The sequence below is a fragment of the Puma concolor genome, chromosome E4 (assembly GCF_028749965.1).
Source record: "Puma concolor isolate L17-30 chromosome E4, mPumCon1.1.hap2, whole genome shotgun sequence".
NCBI classification, from domain to species: Eukaryota; Metazoa; Chordata; class Mammalia; order Carnivora; family Felidae; genus Puma; species Puma concolor.
Window position 1 is genome coordinate 49,602,773 of NC_141683.1, and position 15,050 is coordinate 49,617,822.

Sequence of the window (15,050 nt, forward strand, 5' to 3'; positions counted from 1 at the left end):
AAAAATGAATCAGAAAAGAAGTTCGGCTCAAGTAGGGTGAGACTCACACAAATGTGCTTGTTGTCATCTATTTTCTCATTATGTGTATCACCATGAGTTTCTACATTCACATTTTAAAATCACAGGTCATTTTATAATGAACGTTACAAAGAATTTCTTTGTGAAGTCATCATGAAAATACATATGGAAGAATAAAACTTATCATTAGATAAATTCTGATCTGACACTTTGTGACTCTGAAAAAAAAAAAATCAACAGGTTATATAATAGTTTGCTGCCTATAGAGTGGATGGAATCAAATTTCATTCCTTACAGAAATCAACAGCAAGCCACGAAGTCCACATTTTAATGAGGAGAAATTCCACAATAACTCTTCGAAATAGGAATATATGTTGTTTTTAAAAATCAGTTGATGAGTCCTCTAGTCAAGGACTAAAGAGGTTTTCACCATGTTAAAATACACTCTTAACCTTTACTATCAGTTTTCTTATTTCTTATCAGTGTGCTGGGAGAGATACCCCTATTTCAACGATCCTTTCTCTGTCCTTTAAAACAGCTTAACAGCTCTCACACTTTAGCAATCTTTTCCTGAAAATCCTAGGATACTCAAAAAAAAAAAAAAAAAAGGTGGGCGAGTCTCCTACATGTGTCATCTTTGGAATGAAAAAATTCCTTAACAATACATTTACAATTGAATTATAAATCAAATACAATACAGGGGCACTTGGGTGGCTCAGTTGGTTAAGCGTCTGACTCATGATTTTGACTCAGGTTATGATCTCACGTTCATGAGTTCAAGCTCTCTCTCTGAACCTCCCCTGGCTTGTGCTGTCTCTATCTCAAAATAAATCAATAAACTTAAAAAAAAATTACAATACAAATGCTCAAAAGTGCTTAAAGTACAAATTCTCAGGTCTGGTGATAAAAAACCCATATTTAAATAAAGCATAAGCTCATTTCCTCCTAAGTTCCTTGAATGTGATTTAAGGTGTTGTATTTGAGTCAGAGTCTTCTATTAAAAATTTTCAAATTTCACAGCTTCTATTTATACATTTTCTGCTACTCTAATTCTTCCAAGTATAGAGAAAAATGAATAAAACCCATTTACACACATTTGGTTGACTTTTTCAGCTAGAAGGTCTACTAATATAGTAAAAGAAATTGAACCTTTATGCATACACTTTCTAGATTAATCTTGAAATCTGAGATTAAAAAAAATGACACTTAATACCTTAAGCACATTTAAAGAATGTAAGTTATGCTGCATTGCACGTAACCTTAGTCCAGGCAAAAGGAGGTCTGTTTCCTTTATTCTGTCCCAGACACGAACCTGACAGAGGCAAGAAGGTTATCTTTGTTCTAGATCATTTCCTTCTTAATGGAGGGTGCTAAAAATGCTATCAAATACTGCTCTTAGTCTTTCCTATATATATCTAAAATGAAAACACTAAGAGAACAAGGCCTATTCTAACAAAATTTAGAAAGACTGGATCTAAAGAATAGAGGTATTTACTTGTTTGACCCTGTGTAGGTCACTTAGCATGTCTGAGACTTAGTTTCTTCCTTTATCAAAAAAGGGGTAATAACTTAGGGCCTGACAGCATAGGGTGAAAAATACTTTTATAAATGATATAAACTTATATAGTGTATTACATTATTCAAAATTAGCTACAGATAACACTTCTGAATTTTGGTACCTTAAGTCAATGGTCTTCAAATATACTCAACTAAAAACTGGTGTATAAAAAAATCTACACATATTTCCATAACCGCAGCTATCTTTATTTCATGTCTGCTCTAACAGTTCATGGTTCAACTTTAGATCTGCAGCAGGGTTTGGGGAAAACAACACCGTGGCTTCATCCTTCTTTGCAGCTACAGCCTCTGAATTAGACCACCTTTGTTTCAGTAAAATAAAAACAAACCCATGGGTTTTTTTTGGGGGGGGGGGGGTTTCACTACAACTATAGGAACCTGCATCTAGTCAATAGAATAAAGAGGAATCAGAGTAATTTTTATTAAAGTGCCATCTAAATTTACCCTCTCTGGGGCTATATTCCTTTGCCTCTCACTATATTCTACCAACATGGCCTCATTTGCCTATTTTGAACATCTTAAGCTCATTTCAGTTTCAGGAACTTTGAACTTTCTGTTCCCTCTACCAGACCTCTGTTCCCATTAATCTTCACATGGCTGCTCCTTCTTGTTATTCATGTCAATGTCTTCCGGGAGATCTTTGTGCTCATTCTTTCTTTATTAAATTAAAAAAAATTTTTTTTATGCTTATTATTTACTCTTGAGGGAGTTAGAGCACGAGCCAGGGAGGAGCAGAGAGAGACAGAGAGAGAGAGAGAGAGAGAGAGAGAGAGAGAATCTGAAGCAGGATCCAGGCTCTTCACTGTCAGCACAGAGCCCGATGTGGGGCTCAAATTTGTGAACCACGAGACCTGACCTGAGCCGAAGTTGGACGCTCAACCGACTGAGCCACCCAGGCCCCCCTTAAATTTTTTTTTAATGTTTATTTATATTTGAGAGAAAGAAAGAGCATGAGTTGGGGAGGGGCAGGGAGACGGGGAGACACAGAATCTGAAGTAGGCTCCAGGCTCTGAGCTATCAGCACGGACCCTGATGGGGGGCTGGAACTCATGAACTGTGAGATCATGACCTGAGCCGACTGAGCTACCCAGGTGCCCCTCGCTCTTATTTAAAGTTGTATCTAAATATGGCATCCTTTCTTGATAAAAACTCTCAAGAAAGTAGGGATAGAAAGAACATACCCTCAAGATCATAAAAGCCATATATGAAAGACCCACAGCCAGTATCATCCTCAGTGGGGAAAAACTGAGAGCTTTCCCCGCTAAGGTCAGGAGCACGACAAAGACGTCCACTCTCACCACTGTTATTCAACATAGTGTTGTAAGTCCTAGCCTCAGCAATCAGACAGCACAAAGAAATAAAAGGCATACAAATCAGAAAGGAGGACGTCAAACTTTCACTCTTCACAGATGACGTTATACTGTATGTGGAAAACCCAAAAGACTCCACCAAAAAACTGCTAGAACGGATATATGAATTCAGCAAAGTTGCAGGATATAAAGTCAATGTACAGAAATCAGTTGCATTTCTATACAACAATAATGAAGCTGCAGAAAGAGAAATCAAGGAATCAATCTCATTCACAACTGTACCAAAAGCATAAAATACCTAGGAATAAATCTACCAAAGAGGTGAAAAATTTATACACTGAAAACTATAGAAAGCTATGAAAGAAACTGAGGAAGACACAAAAAAAATGAAAAAACATTCTGTGCTTATAGACTGGAAGAACAAATATTGTTAAAATGTCAACGCTACACAAAACAATCCACATATTCAATGCAATCCCTGTCAAAATAACAGCGGCATTCTTCACAGAACTAGAACAATCCTAAAATTTGTATGGAACCAGAGAAAAGACCCTGAATAGCCAAAGCAATCCTGAAAAAGAAAACCAGAGCTGGAGGCATCACAATCCTGGACTTCAAGCTGTATTACAAAACTGTAATCATCAAGACAGTATGGTATTGACACAAAAACAGACACACAGATTAATGGAACAGAATAGAGAACCCACAAATGGACCCACAAACATATGGTCAACTAATCTTTGACAAAGCAGGAAAGAATATCCAAAGGAAAAAACAGTCTCTTCAGCAAACGGTATTGGGAAAACCGACAGCAACATACACAAGAATGAACCTGGACCACTTTCTTACACCACACACAAAAATAAACTCAAAATGGATGAAAGACCTAAACGCAAGACAGGAAGCCATCAAAATCCTAGAAGAGAAAACAGGCAACAACCTCTTTGACCTCGGCTGCAGCAGCTTCTTAACTTGACATGTCTCCAGAGGCAAGGGAAACAAAAGCAAAAATGAACTATTGGGACCTCATCAAGATAAAAAGTCTCTGCACAGCAAGGGAAACAACTAACAAAACTAAGAGGCAACAGACAGAATGAGAAGATATCTGCAAATGACACATCAGATAAAGGGTTTGTATCCAAAATCTATAAAGAACTTATCAAACTCAACACCCAAAAACCAAATAATCCAGTGAAGAAACGGGCAAAAGACATGAATAGACACTTCTCCAAAGAAGACATCCAGATGGTCAACAGACACATGAAAAGATGCTTAACATCACGCATCATCAGGGAAATAAAATCAAAACCACAGTGAGATACCACCTCATACCTGTCAGATGGCTAAAATTAACAACTCAGGGGGGCACTTGGGTGGCTCAGTTTGTTTGGCATCCGACTGCAGCTCAGGTTGCGATCTCCTGGTTTGTAAGTTTAAGCCCCATGTTGGGCTCTGTGCTGACAGCTCAGAGCCTGGAGCCTGCTTCAGATTCTGTGTCTCCCTCTCTCTCTGACCCTCCCCTGCTCACAGTCTGTCTGGCTTTCTCTCAAAAATAAATAGACATTAAAAATAATTTTTAAAAATAAATAAAATTAAATTAACAACTCAGTGAGGGCTTGGATGGCTCAGTTGGTTAAGCTTCCAACTTCAGCTTAGGTCATGCTCTTGTGGTTCGTGGTTTGGAGTCCTGTGTTGGACTCTGCTGACAGCTCAGAGCCTGGAGCCTGCTTAGGATTCTGCCTCTCCCTTGCTCTCTGCTCCTTCCCTGCTCACGCTCTGTCTTTCCCTCTCTCTCAAAAATAAACACACATTTTAAAAAAAATTTAAAAAATAAAATTAATAACTCAGGCAACAACAGGTGTTAGCGAGGATGTGGAAAAAGAGTAACCCTTTTGCGCTGGAGGGAAGGCAAACTGTTGCAGTCACTCTGGAAAACAGTGTGGAGGTTCCTTAAAAGATTAAAAATAGAACTACTCTACGACCCAGAAATTGCACTACTAGGTATTGATCCAAAGAATACAGGAGTGCTGATTCAAAGGGACACATGCACCCCGATGTTTATAGCAGCACTACTGACAATAGCCTAAGTATGGAAAGAGCCTAATGTCCACTGACTGATGAATGGATAAAGAAGATGTGATGTGATGTGATGTGTGTGTGTGTGTGTGTGTGTGTGTGTGTGTGTGTGTGTGTATAATGGAATATTACTCGGCGATCAGTAAGAATGAAATCTTGCCATCTGCAACTATGTGGATGGAACTAGAGTGTATTATGCTAAGTGAAATTAGAGAAAGACAGATACCATATCTCACTCATATGTGGAATTTAAGTAACAAAACAGGTGAATATAGGGGAAGGGAAGCAAAAGTAAGACAAAAACAGAGAGGGAGACAAACCATAAGAAACTCTGAAATACAGAGAACAAAGGGGGTTTGCTGGCAGGGTGTTGGGTGGGGGATGGGCCACATGGGTGATGGGTATTAAGGAGGGTACTTGCTGGGATGAGCACTGGGTGTTATATGTAAGTGATGAATCACTAAATTCTATTCCTGAAGTCATTATGACACTATATGTTAACTAACTTGGATTTAAAGGAAAAAAAAAATCAAATGAATAATTTTAGGAGTTAATAAAAAAAATAAAGTGGTGTCTACTCTCATCTCTCCATATCACATAACTATTTTTTAGATAGTTTGTATAGTTCTATATACAGTTTTCAGCAGTTCAAATTCTATTTGTTCATTTTTTGGTACATTTAAAAAATTTTATTTATTTTGAGAGAGAGTAGAGAGAGAAGAGAGAGTGAAAAGGGCAGAAAGAGAGAAGAGAGAAAATCCCAAACAGGCTCTGCATTGTCAGCACAGAGCATAACCTCGGTTTGATCTCACGAATTGGGAGATCCTGCCCTGATGCGAAATCAAGAGTCGGACGCGTAACTGAGCCACCCAGGCACCCCTCTTTGTTCACTTTTTATTGACTATCTCCTCACTAAAATGTGGACTTCATATCTTGCTGACCACTGACAACAAGAAAAAGCATAAAAACAATACTGTTTTCCCTCTTCATTCTTAAAACTGGTCTCCTTACTCCCCTTCGGAACTGGTTAAACACAGGCCCATGTCCGGGCCCACCATGGGGATGGAGGCGAGCGGCTCACCTGCTGTCTGTTGCTCTGGCAGGCTGCACTCAAGTGCTTAAACCACAGCATCGCGTTCATTCTGTTGCCAGCTTGAAACTTGTATGAATTTCCTAAAATTACCAAAAACAAGGGGAAAATAACAAAATTTTAAGGACTCTGACATATAATAATTCGGGCAGATACCAGAGAGCAAACTAAAACATGACTAGAATTCTCAGTTTCAGAATTCTGTGCCTCGAACACCTGATCTTCTGATATAAATAAAAAGAAGAGTTCTCAGTGCTACATTCACATGCTATCGTTAATTCCAAAAGCCACCATTTTGCTGTTTATGAATCAGCAGAGAAGTACTTTTGTCTCCTTAAATGCTCTTTAAAGTGTACCTAAATAAAAGAATTGTTTGGCTCCTCTGGATTTGTGTGTGTGTGGCGGAGAGTGAAGAATATGTTAATATTAAGTTTTTACAGGCAAAATACTTTAACATGTTTGACACTTAAACACCAAGTATCTACTGTAATTAGGGATTAATTACCTAACATCAATATCAACTATGCTCTTAGTTTTCGGTTACAGTTGCCAAAATTATTACAGATTGCCAGGTCTACTGAGGGCTTGCTGGGAAAATCTGAAAAACCAGGTTTTCCTCTTTTAGAAAATTAGAAATTCATCCATTTTGTGTGTATTTAGAACTTATGCTAATTCAAGACTGACACATAATAAATATATCTTATATAATCGTATATATTAAGGTAATAAACTGAAAAAAGAAAGGATTCATGTACTGAATGAAGCCTGCCCTAAGTTGAGCTTTATTCTCTTTTTTCATGGACCTAAGTTCTTTTTATTTCCCAATTCGTACTGAATTCTATTCTTTCCTTTATAATTGCATTCGATGGTCCAAGAGCCTGACCTTTATTTAGCCATGATAGAGCTTTCCTTTGAGACTTGAACACTCAAAGGACTTTTTCACTTTCAGAAGCAACAGTTTTTCTTCACCAAATGTTTAATGTTCAATAATACTGTTTTACTTGCTGAATTTAGATGCAGACGTTAGATCAACCTGAATAGAAGGCACATCTACAGTTAAGCTGGTCACAGCTGCCGTTTACCTACTTTCTCCTCCCTAACAGAAGGCCATTAGTTCAGATGTCACAAAAACCTCGGCAACTTGGAAATAGTTCTATCAAGCTACACTAAGGGAACTGAAAGAAAATAAAGAATTTGTTAAGTAAACCCAATGCAAATGATCTTAAAATGTAATTTTATGAATAATGTCTTTGGGATTTGGGGAGTAGGGCAGGGACTTTGAATTTAGAATACTGAGTAGAGAGTCCTTAACTCTATAAATCAATCTATTGAATCTCAAATGAGACATTTTGCTACTATGATTTTTTTCTGTATCTAACATATTTGCTTCAGTTTTCACTTAAAATACTATAAAATCCTAAAAGCAGAGTATCTGTTGATGTAAAATACATTCTGAATAAACAGACATCAAAATATAACTGTACAGTCAAGAAGTATAATTTCAGTGGTGAGTTGCTGCAGTGGAAGATTCTGGGCAGATATGAAAGAATTTCCTGTCTAGCTTCCTTTGAGGTGCTCATCAAGAGCTGGCAGTTGTTAGGAAGGAAGAGCAGCAATCATGTAAAGATCTGTTCTGATGGCTGCCTGTGGTCTCCACTTAGAGATGCACACAGGGTCAGGAGGTAGGATCGGATTCTAATTGTCCCACTGTCTAACTTCTCAGATCCACTTGAAAAACTCCTATAGTCAACAGCCAATAATTTCATTTTTAAGTCTCTCTCTACATTGCAAGCAAAGTATTATAAACCATATTTTGAAAGTGATAGGAGTCAACCAATTAATTTAATTAAAAATAATGGAATAAAAATCATTTAGAGGACAACCTCTGTCACATTTAGAACTTAAGAATAATAATTTCAGGGTACAAATGAAGGGGTGCTGCACATATGGCAAATCATGGCCTATAGATTCTCCAACTCCCTCCTTCCCTCCCTCCCTCCCTGGTTCTTAGCTCTCTAGGGATTACTTGGGCTTTTGATTTCAAGTTTATGACCATGTAGCAAAGAAAATATGCTTATAATAGATACTGATATCTAAAAATATTGGCATCATTACTACACATTATGTGACAGAAATATTTCCAAGACATAAAACTATACAAACATGTTCCTGGTCAAGTATTCCACTTAAACTAGGTTTTGGCCAGCTGAAAGTTATGTACACGCAGTACCTTAAACCCTAGTTATTCTAATGATTCACCTTTCTCAGAGTCAGTCAGCAAGAAGAGATCTGGGTGTTCTGGGTCATCAGCCATCATCACCATCCATCCTACCACGGATACATTCTTATTCGATGTTGATTTGAACTGAGAGATAAACAGATAATTAATGGAAACACAAAATTTATGGCTCATCCTAAACAAACCTTAAGAGTGAGCATATTTTCAGTTTCTCCCACTGAGAGGTGAGATTTGTGACTCCATGTTGGTCAAGTCTGCTCACAGCCTTTTACTTACAACTAAACTCCATTTAAGTATGCCCTCTTTAGGTAGTCTCCTACTTTCCAGATTCTTCATAGCTTCAACTCTTTATCAAAGTGTAACTGTCTGAGTCTCAATTACCTAAAAGCATGATCTTTTGCTGGGTTTGGTAAATTCATCTATGTTGTTTTTTTCTGTTCCTTACTATGTTGCCCCTCACTCCTTGCTTATAGGAAACATACCTGCATTTTAATCAAGGTGTCATCTTTTCTCACTCAGCTTTACTGAGATGTAATTAACATACAACACTGTGGAAGTTTAACGTGTACAATGTAATACGGGTTGTTATCTTAAACCTGATGATTTACTAAGTCAGCAATGCTATCAGACAATTCTTAATAGTATATTCTTACTTGTATTTCTCAAAAAAAAGGTATTCTTGGCATGTTTGTTACTTTTCTATTCTTGTTTTTAAAGTTATACATACCATGAAATAAATGTAATGAAAAAAGGGCTATTATAAAGGAACAGAAAATTAGGTTAATCTCATTCATAAACATAAATGAAAAAATATTAAGCATTGGTGTATAAAAAGCTGATATATAAGACAAGCTGGATTTATCCGAGGAATGTGAGGTTGATTTAATGTTAGAAATCAACTAATGCAACTAAGTTGGGTTTATTTCAAGAAAGTAAGATTAGTTCAACTTTAGAAAAATCTTTTTTTAATTTATAGAAAAATTATTAAAGCAAATCACCATATTAACAGATTAAAAAGAAAAAATACGCTCAACTCAGCTGATGCAAAATAAAACCATCTGGTAAAATATAATGCAAGTCTGTGATAGACTAGGAATGGAAGAGAAGTTTCTAATTCAATGAAGAGTATCCACCAAGCAAACAAACAAAACCTACATAAAACCCAAACCAAAACAAAGCAGGAAAGAAAAAAAAAATTCCCAAATCAAAACCCTGTAATACACACACTCAAGGGTAAAATTCTAAAAACATTTCAAAATCGGTATCAAGACAAGGATGCCCACCATTGCTACATCCACTCAACACAGAATTTGAAGACTTAGCTTAATATGACAACAAAAAGGAAATAAAAGGTGTAAAAGTAAGGAAGAAATAAAACTGCCATTACTCACAGATGATAATATTGACACAGAAAATCCACTCAAACCTACCAAATTAATAAGTATGATTAGCAAGGATGCTTGGAAAAGATCAGTATGAAAGTCAAATGTAATTCTATACACTAGAAATATAATAGTCATTTATAAGAGAGCAATACATGTAACAAGGCATACGGGAAAGTGTAACAGTTCAAAGGTATTCAAGAAGCCATAAATCAATGAAGAAATACCATGAGATGAAGAAAAAGGTGTGATTTGTATAGATTTCCTTATTTGATTCTCCCTAAATTGATCTATAGTTTCAGTGTCATTTCAATAAAAATTTCAATAGGGTTTGGGGTGCCTGGGTGGCTCCGCTGGTTAAGCATCGACTTCGGCTCAGGTCATGATCTCACGGTTCCTGGGTTTGAGCCCCGTGTTGGGCTCTGTGCTGTCAGCTGGGGAGCCTGGAGCCTGCTTCAGATTCTGTGTCGTCTCCCTCTCTCTCTGCCCTTCCCCCGCTCACACTCTGTGTCTCTCGCTCTCTCAAAAATAAAGAACATTAAAAAAAAAATTTCAATAGGGTTTTACATGGAACTTGATAAGCTGATTCTAAAATTTATATGCAAGGGCAAAGCAGCAGAAATAGCCAATATACTCCTGAGAACAATTAGGTAGGACCTGCCCTGATAAACATCGAGACTCATAAAGCTACAGTATTTGAGACCATGGGCTACCGGGACAGGGATGGACAGGGCAATGGAAGTTGAAGAGAGCATAGAGATGGGCACAGAGATGCAAACTCATATGACAAGAGTGGGCTCTGCAGACTGGTGAAGAATGAATCGTTCAATAAAAAATGCCAGGAAAATTGGTTATCCATGCAGAAAAAACATGAAGATGAATGCTTATTTCTTATCACACCTCTCTCTCCCCCCTCTCCCTCCCTCATGCGTACACACACCTACACACACACACGTCTCTGATTCCAGGTAGATCAATGATTTTAAAGCACAATGCATAACTAAATCCATTAGTAGAAAATACAGAATATCTTAATGATCTCAGGTTAGAGAAGAATTTTGAAAACATGACTCAGAAAGTACTAACCATAAAGGGAAAGATAAATTTTATTACTTTAAAATTAAGAACTCTTCAGTAAAAGACGTCCCAAAGAAAGTTTGAAAAAACAAGTCAAATTAGAAACTGGAAGAAGATACTTGCAACACATAACTACTAATCGATCAGTGTCTAGAATATATAAAGAACTTTCACCAATTCATTAGAAAACCTATCACCCAATAGGCAAAATATTTACCCAGATATTCTGCACAAGACACATGAATGACCAATAAACATGAAAACAATTTCAAACTCATTAAGCAATCAGGGGTATATAAATTAAAATCATGATGTGCCATTTCATATTTACTAGATTAGCCAAAATTTAAAAGCCTGACAAGTACTGTGTTAACAATGAGGAGCCTCAACCTCACTGTGCTACTGGTGAGTGTGTAAATCTATTTGGCATTTTCTTGTAAAGTTGAACATCTGCATTCCTAGAGAACATACACACAAAAATATTCACAGTGGCACTGCTAGATACGGCAAAAAACTGGCAACTATCCAAATATCTATCTACAGTACAATGATGAATACATTATGTAAGATTCATAAAATGGAAGACTATTCAATTGTGGAAAGAAAAAAGTGACAGTTATATGCATCAACAGTGATGAATCTCAACAATATAGTATTAAGCAAAAAAGGTAGTGCTTCAGACTACGTATGTGAATCTATTCAGGTACAGTTAAAAAAAAATGTGTTAAGGAAATCTGTAAAGTAAAAAAAAAAAAAGCAGTAATGAATGTAAATTCAGGACAGTGACAGGCTGGACAGAAGGAAGAAGATGCTCTCTGGGAAGATGTAGATGGTTTCACTAAGACTGTTTCTTATGCTGGGTGGAGAGTTATAAAGGCATTCATTTTATTACTCCTTAAAGTGTACATGTACACCACACACCTTTCACATGTTTCACAATTTTAAAGTAATGGGAAAAAGTATGAACACAGCACATTACTTGTAACGACATGGGTGCTACAAAAATGAAAGCTAATTACAAAGTTTTAATACCATCAAAAATGAAATGGGCAATACTCCAGAACTGCTGATTTGACAGCTTATAATTTATGTCAAAGCAAACAGCATGATTTTCCAATGTTCTTTTCCTAACCTTAAAAAAAAAGTAACTCAAGCAATGTAAGTCTCTTTGTATAGAGGGCCAAAGCATAGGGAGTAAAAGTGCCCCTTGACCACCAGCTGAATCTCATCCCACTCCCCAAAATTCATCACCGTTCAGGGTGGAGCCCTCTGGACCCTTGTCTATGCATTTACACCAAAGACTTTTTTTTATTATTTTTTTAATGTTTATTTATTTTTGAGAGAGAAAGAGACAGAGACCGAGAGAGAGAGAGAGAGAGAGAGAGAAAGTAAGTGTGGGAAGAGCAAAGTGAGAGGGTGACCTAGAATCCGAAGCAGGTTCCAGGCTCTGAGCTGTCAGCACAGAGCCCAACGTGGCACTCGAACTCACCAACGTTAAGATCACAACCCAAGCTGAGGTCAGATGCTTAACCGACTGAGCCACCCGGGTGCCTCACCAAAGACTTTTTTGATACTGTTGGTTTTCATATACAGTTGACTCTTGACCCTTGAGCAACACGGGTTTGAACCACGCAGGTCCACTTATATGCAGTTCTTGGATCAATACAGTAAGTGTATTTTTTACTTATGATTTTATTAACATTTCCCCCCAGCCTCCTTTATTGTAAGAAAACATCATAGAACACATACAATATACAAAATATGTCAATAAACTCTTCATGTTATTGGTAAAGCTTTTGATCAACAGTAGGCTACTGGTAGCTAAGTTTTTGGGGAGCTGGATTTTCAACTGCACGGGAGTGGGAGGGAGCCAGGGTAGGTGCTCCTAACCTAGCTGTTCAAAGGTCATCTGTACAAACAGGGGCGTATGTATACTCTGACTTGTGGTTTTCACTTGTCAGTAATTCCTTATTGATAAATATTTTGAGTGTTTATAGATGTCTGCTATTATAAACACTACAGGAATATGCTTCTACAGGTATCTTTGTGCACTTGTTCAAGGATTTCCACAGGCCAGATTATCAGATGAGGAATCGCTGGTTATCATTAAGTTAAATATTGACTAGGACTGCCCACCACAAAAACAATACCAATTTAAATTTCTGCAAATAACAGTCTGTGTTTCCCTACACCATGCCCAATGCTGTATTATCAATCTTTAAACTTTTTGCCTAAAAGTAAAAACGGGCATCTTTTTAATCTACATTTTTGATAGCTAATGAGGTCGATCATCCTTTCATGTTTATTAGCCACTTATATTTATCTTCTATTTATCTCTTCTTTCCCTTTTTCTTTCCTCCTGTTTTATTCTAAGTTGTAGAAGGTCTTAAGTTTTGTTACAGATTTCTTTTCAGGTGCAGTCTTGGTTTTTAAAAATGAACTAATTGAACAATATTTATTCTTTCTGCACCATACAGAGATAGGTTCACACATACCTGCAAAAACTTTTTCTTACAATGAATAAACTTCCATTAAAATATTTTTACAGTGAATGTTATTTTAAAACATCCAAAAATATAGACATATGAGTCCTCTTCTCTCTCCCCAGTTATTCTACCCTGCCAAGCTTATACTGTTCCTCATAGGAAAAAAGATGTATAGAGAGTAATAAAATATAGGTTTGTAGGCTTCCAGATTTCTTCCTTCAGCATTTATAGACATATGAACAGGCGTTATTTTCATTAGTGATTTTTTCCCCCCTCTAGCTTTTAATTTTGAAAGGCTGAAACTACAGAGAAGTTGAAAGAATGTCAGTGGTTACCCACATATCTACATTTTGGGCATTTGCTTGATCTCTTTGACCTACAGACATCATAATATTGAGTCCTAAATATTTTAGCATGTATACTCTACGAATGTATTTCCATATAACCACAACGTAAGTATCTAAGAAATTTAACAGACACGTCGTTTTTAAAGTTCGTATTTAAATTTCTTCAATTGTCCCAATTAAGATCTTTGTAGTTCAAAAAAAAAAAAATCACTTCCAGGATCCAACAAAAATACACAACTGCATTTATCTCTCAGACTCTTCAGTCTCTTTTAACCTGTAACAGTCCTCTTGTCCCCCCGCCCCCATCCATCTACCAAATTCTCTAACTACCAAGCCAGTTGTCTTGTAAAATGTCTCACAATCTGGATTTGATTGTTTCTTCATGATTAGATTCAGGTTACATTTTTGGCAAGAATACTACATAGGTGGTGTTGTGCTTATAGAACAGATTTTAATCCTTTATCTATTGCTTACATATAGCCAATATTTTCTTCCAATTCATATTTTAATTTTGTTTGAAAATGATTTTGCAAAGTTTTTCCTTCATTGCTTTTAGTCCTGTGCCACATCTCTTCTAAAATTGATAGTCTAAAATGAATGTGACCCTGTCTCTATATCTTCTATGTTGTTCTTATAATTCCTTTTTTAATCTTAATAGCTTTAATCAAGAGATTAGGAATATAGTCCTTTTCCTAGGCACTCAATTTGATTTCCTTACAGGCCACTATGCAAATTTTATTAGGCTTCTTTCTAGTTAAAGTTAGAGAAAAAAAACCCATTTAATTTTGAACAGCTACTTTATAATCATCAACTAAGTGAAACTGAGGCAAGCATCTCACAGTGGCTGTGTGAAGAGTTAACTACATCTGAAGATAAAGGACTTCATTTAGCTACAGCAACCTTTTTTCCTCCCTTTGAGGACAGCGGTATTAATTAGAAGCAATTACTCTGCAAAATGTTCTGGTGGAACGAGTCTGTGTAACTCTGGTGGGTGAATGAGCATTAGTCACTTTGACCAGAAATACAAAAATTAGTCCTTTACTTCAATGTGAGGACTATATGTAAATAACTGTAAGATAATAGTGGGCAAAAAAGCCAGAACTTCAGAATTCATGATTTCATTCAGGCATAGTTAAAAAATGAAGCAATGTACTGTTTAAGGAAACATACATCTTTAAACCCGAAGGCAGAGCAGGGCACTGATTAACACCAAATGCAGGACACTGACAGGTGTAGGTCTGGCTGACAGGAAAGAAGGTGATGATGCACTTACAACATTCATTTACACCAAAAAACGTACTCTTCTACACCTCTGGTTTAATTGCAAAAAACTGAAACCGTAAGAATAAAGAAGAGCTTCTCTGAATTATGCAATGTCATTGGGTAATTTATATGTAGTAAAAGGACTTGATTTTTTTTTTTTTTTTTTTTTAGTAGCTTACCTTTC

The 15,050-nt window shown here is 36.6% G+C and overlaps 1 protein-coding gene across 6 annotated transcripts in view; it reads right to left on the bottom strand.

The window, feature by feature from the left end:
* The window catches only part of RALGPS2 (Ral GEF with PH domain and SH3 binding motif 2), a 170,167-nt gene that overhangs the window by 6,000 nt on the left and 149,117 nt on the right, over positions 1-15,050 (bottom strand). For 4 of the 6 annotated variants that reach the window (XM_086694698.1, XM_086694693.1, XM_086694694.1 and 1 more), the window contains 3 exons: positions 8,332-8,437; positions 6,064-6,155; positions 53-236 (listed from right to left, as the gene is read on the bottom strand). In XM_086694698.1, the coding sequence (XP_086550824.1) occupies positions 144-236; positions 6,064-6,155; positions 8,332-8,437 (291 nt within the window). In that variant the 3' untranslated portion in view covers positions 53-143. Of the gene's footprint in view, positions 1-52; positions 237-6,063; positions 6,156-8,331; positions 8,438-15,050 lie in introns of those variants that run through there. The other 2 variants (XM_086694699.1, XM_086694697.1) reach the window with 1 other exon arrangement.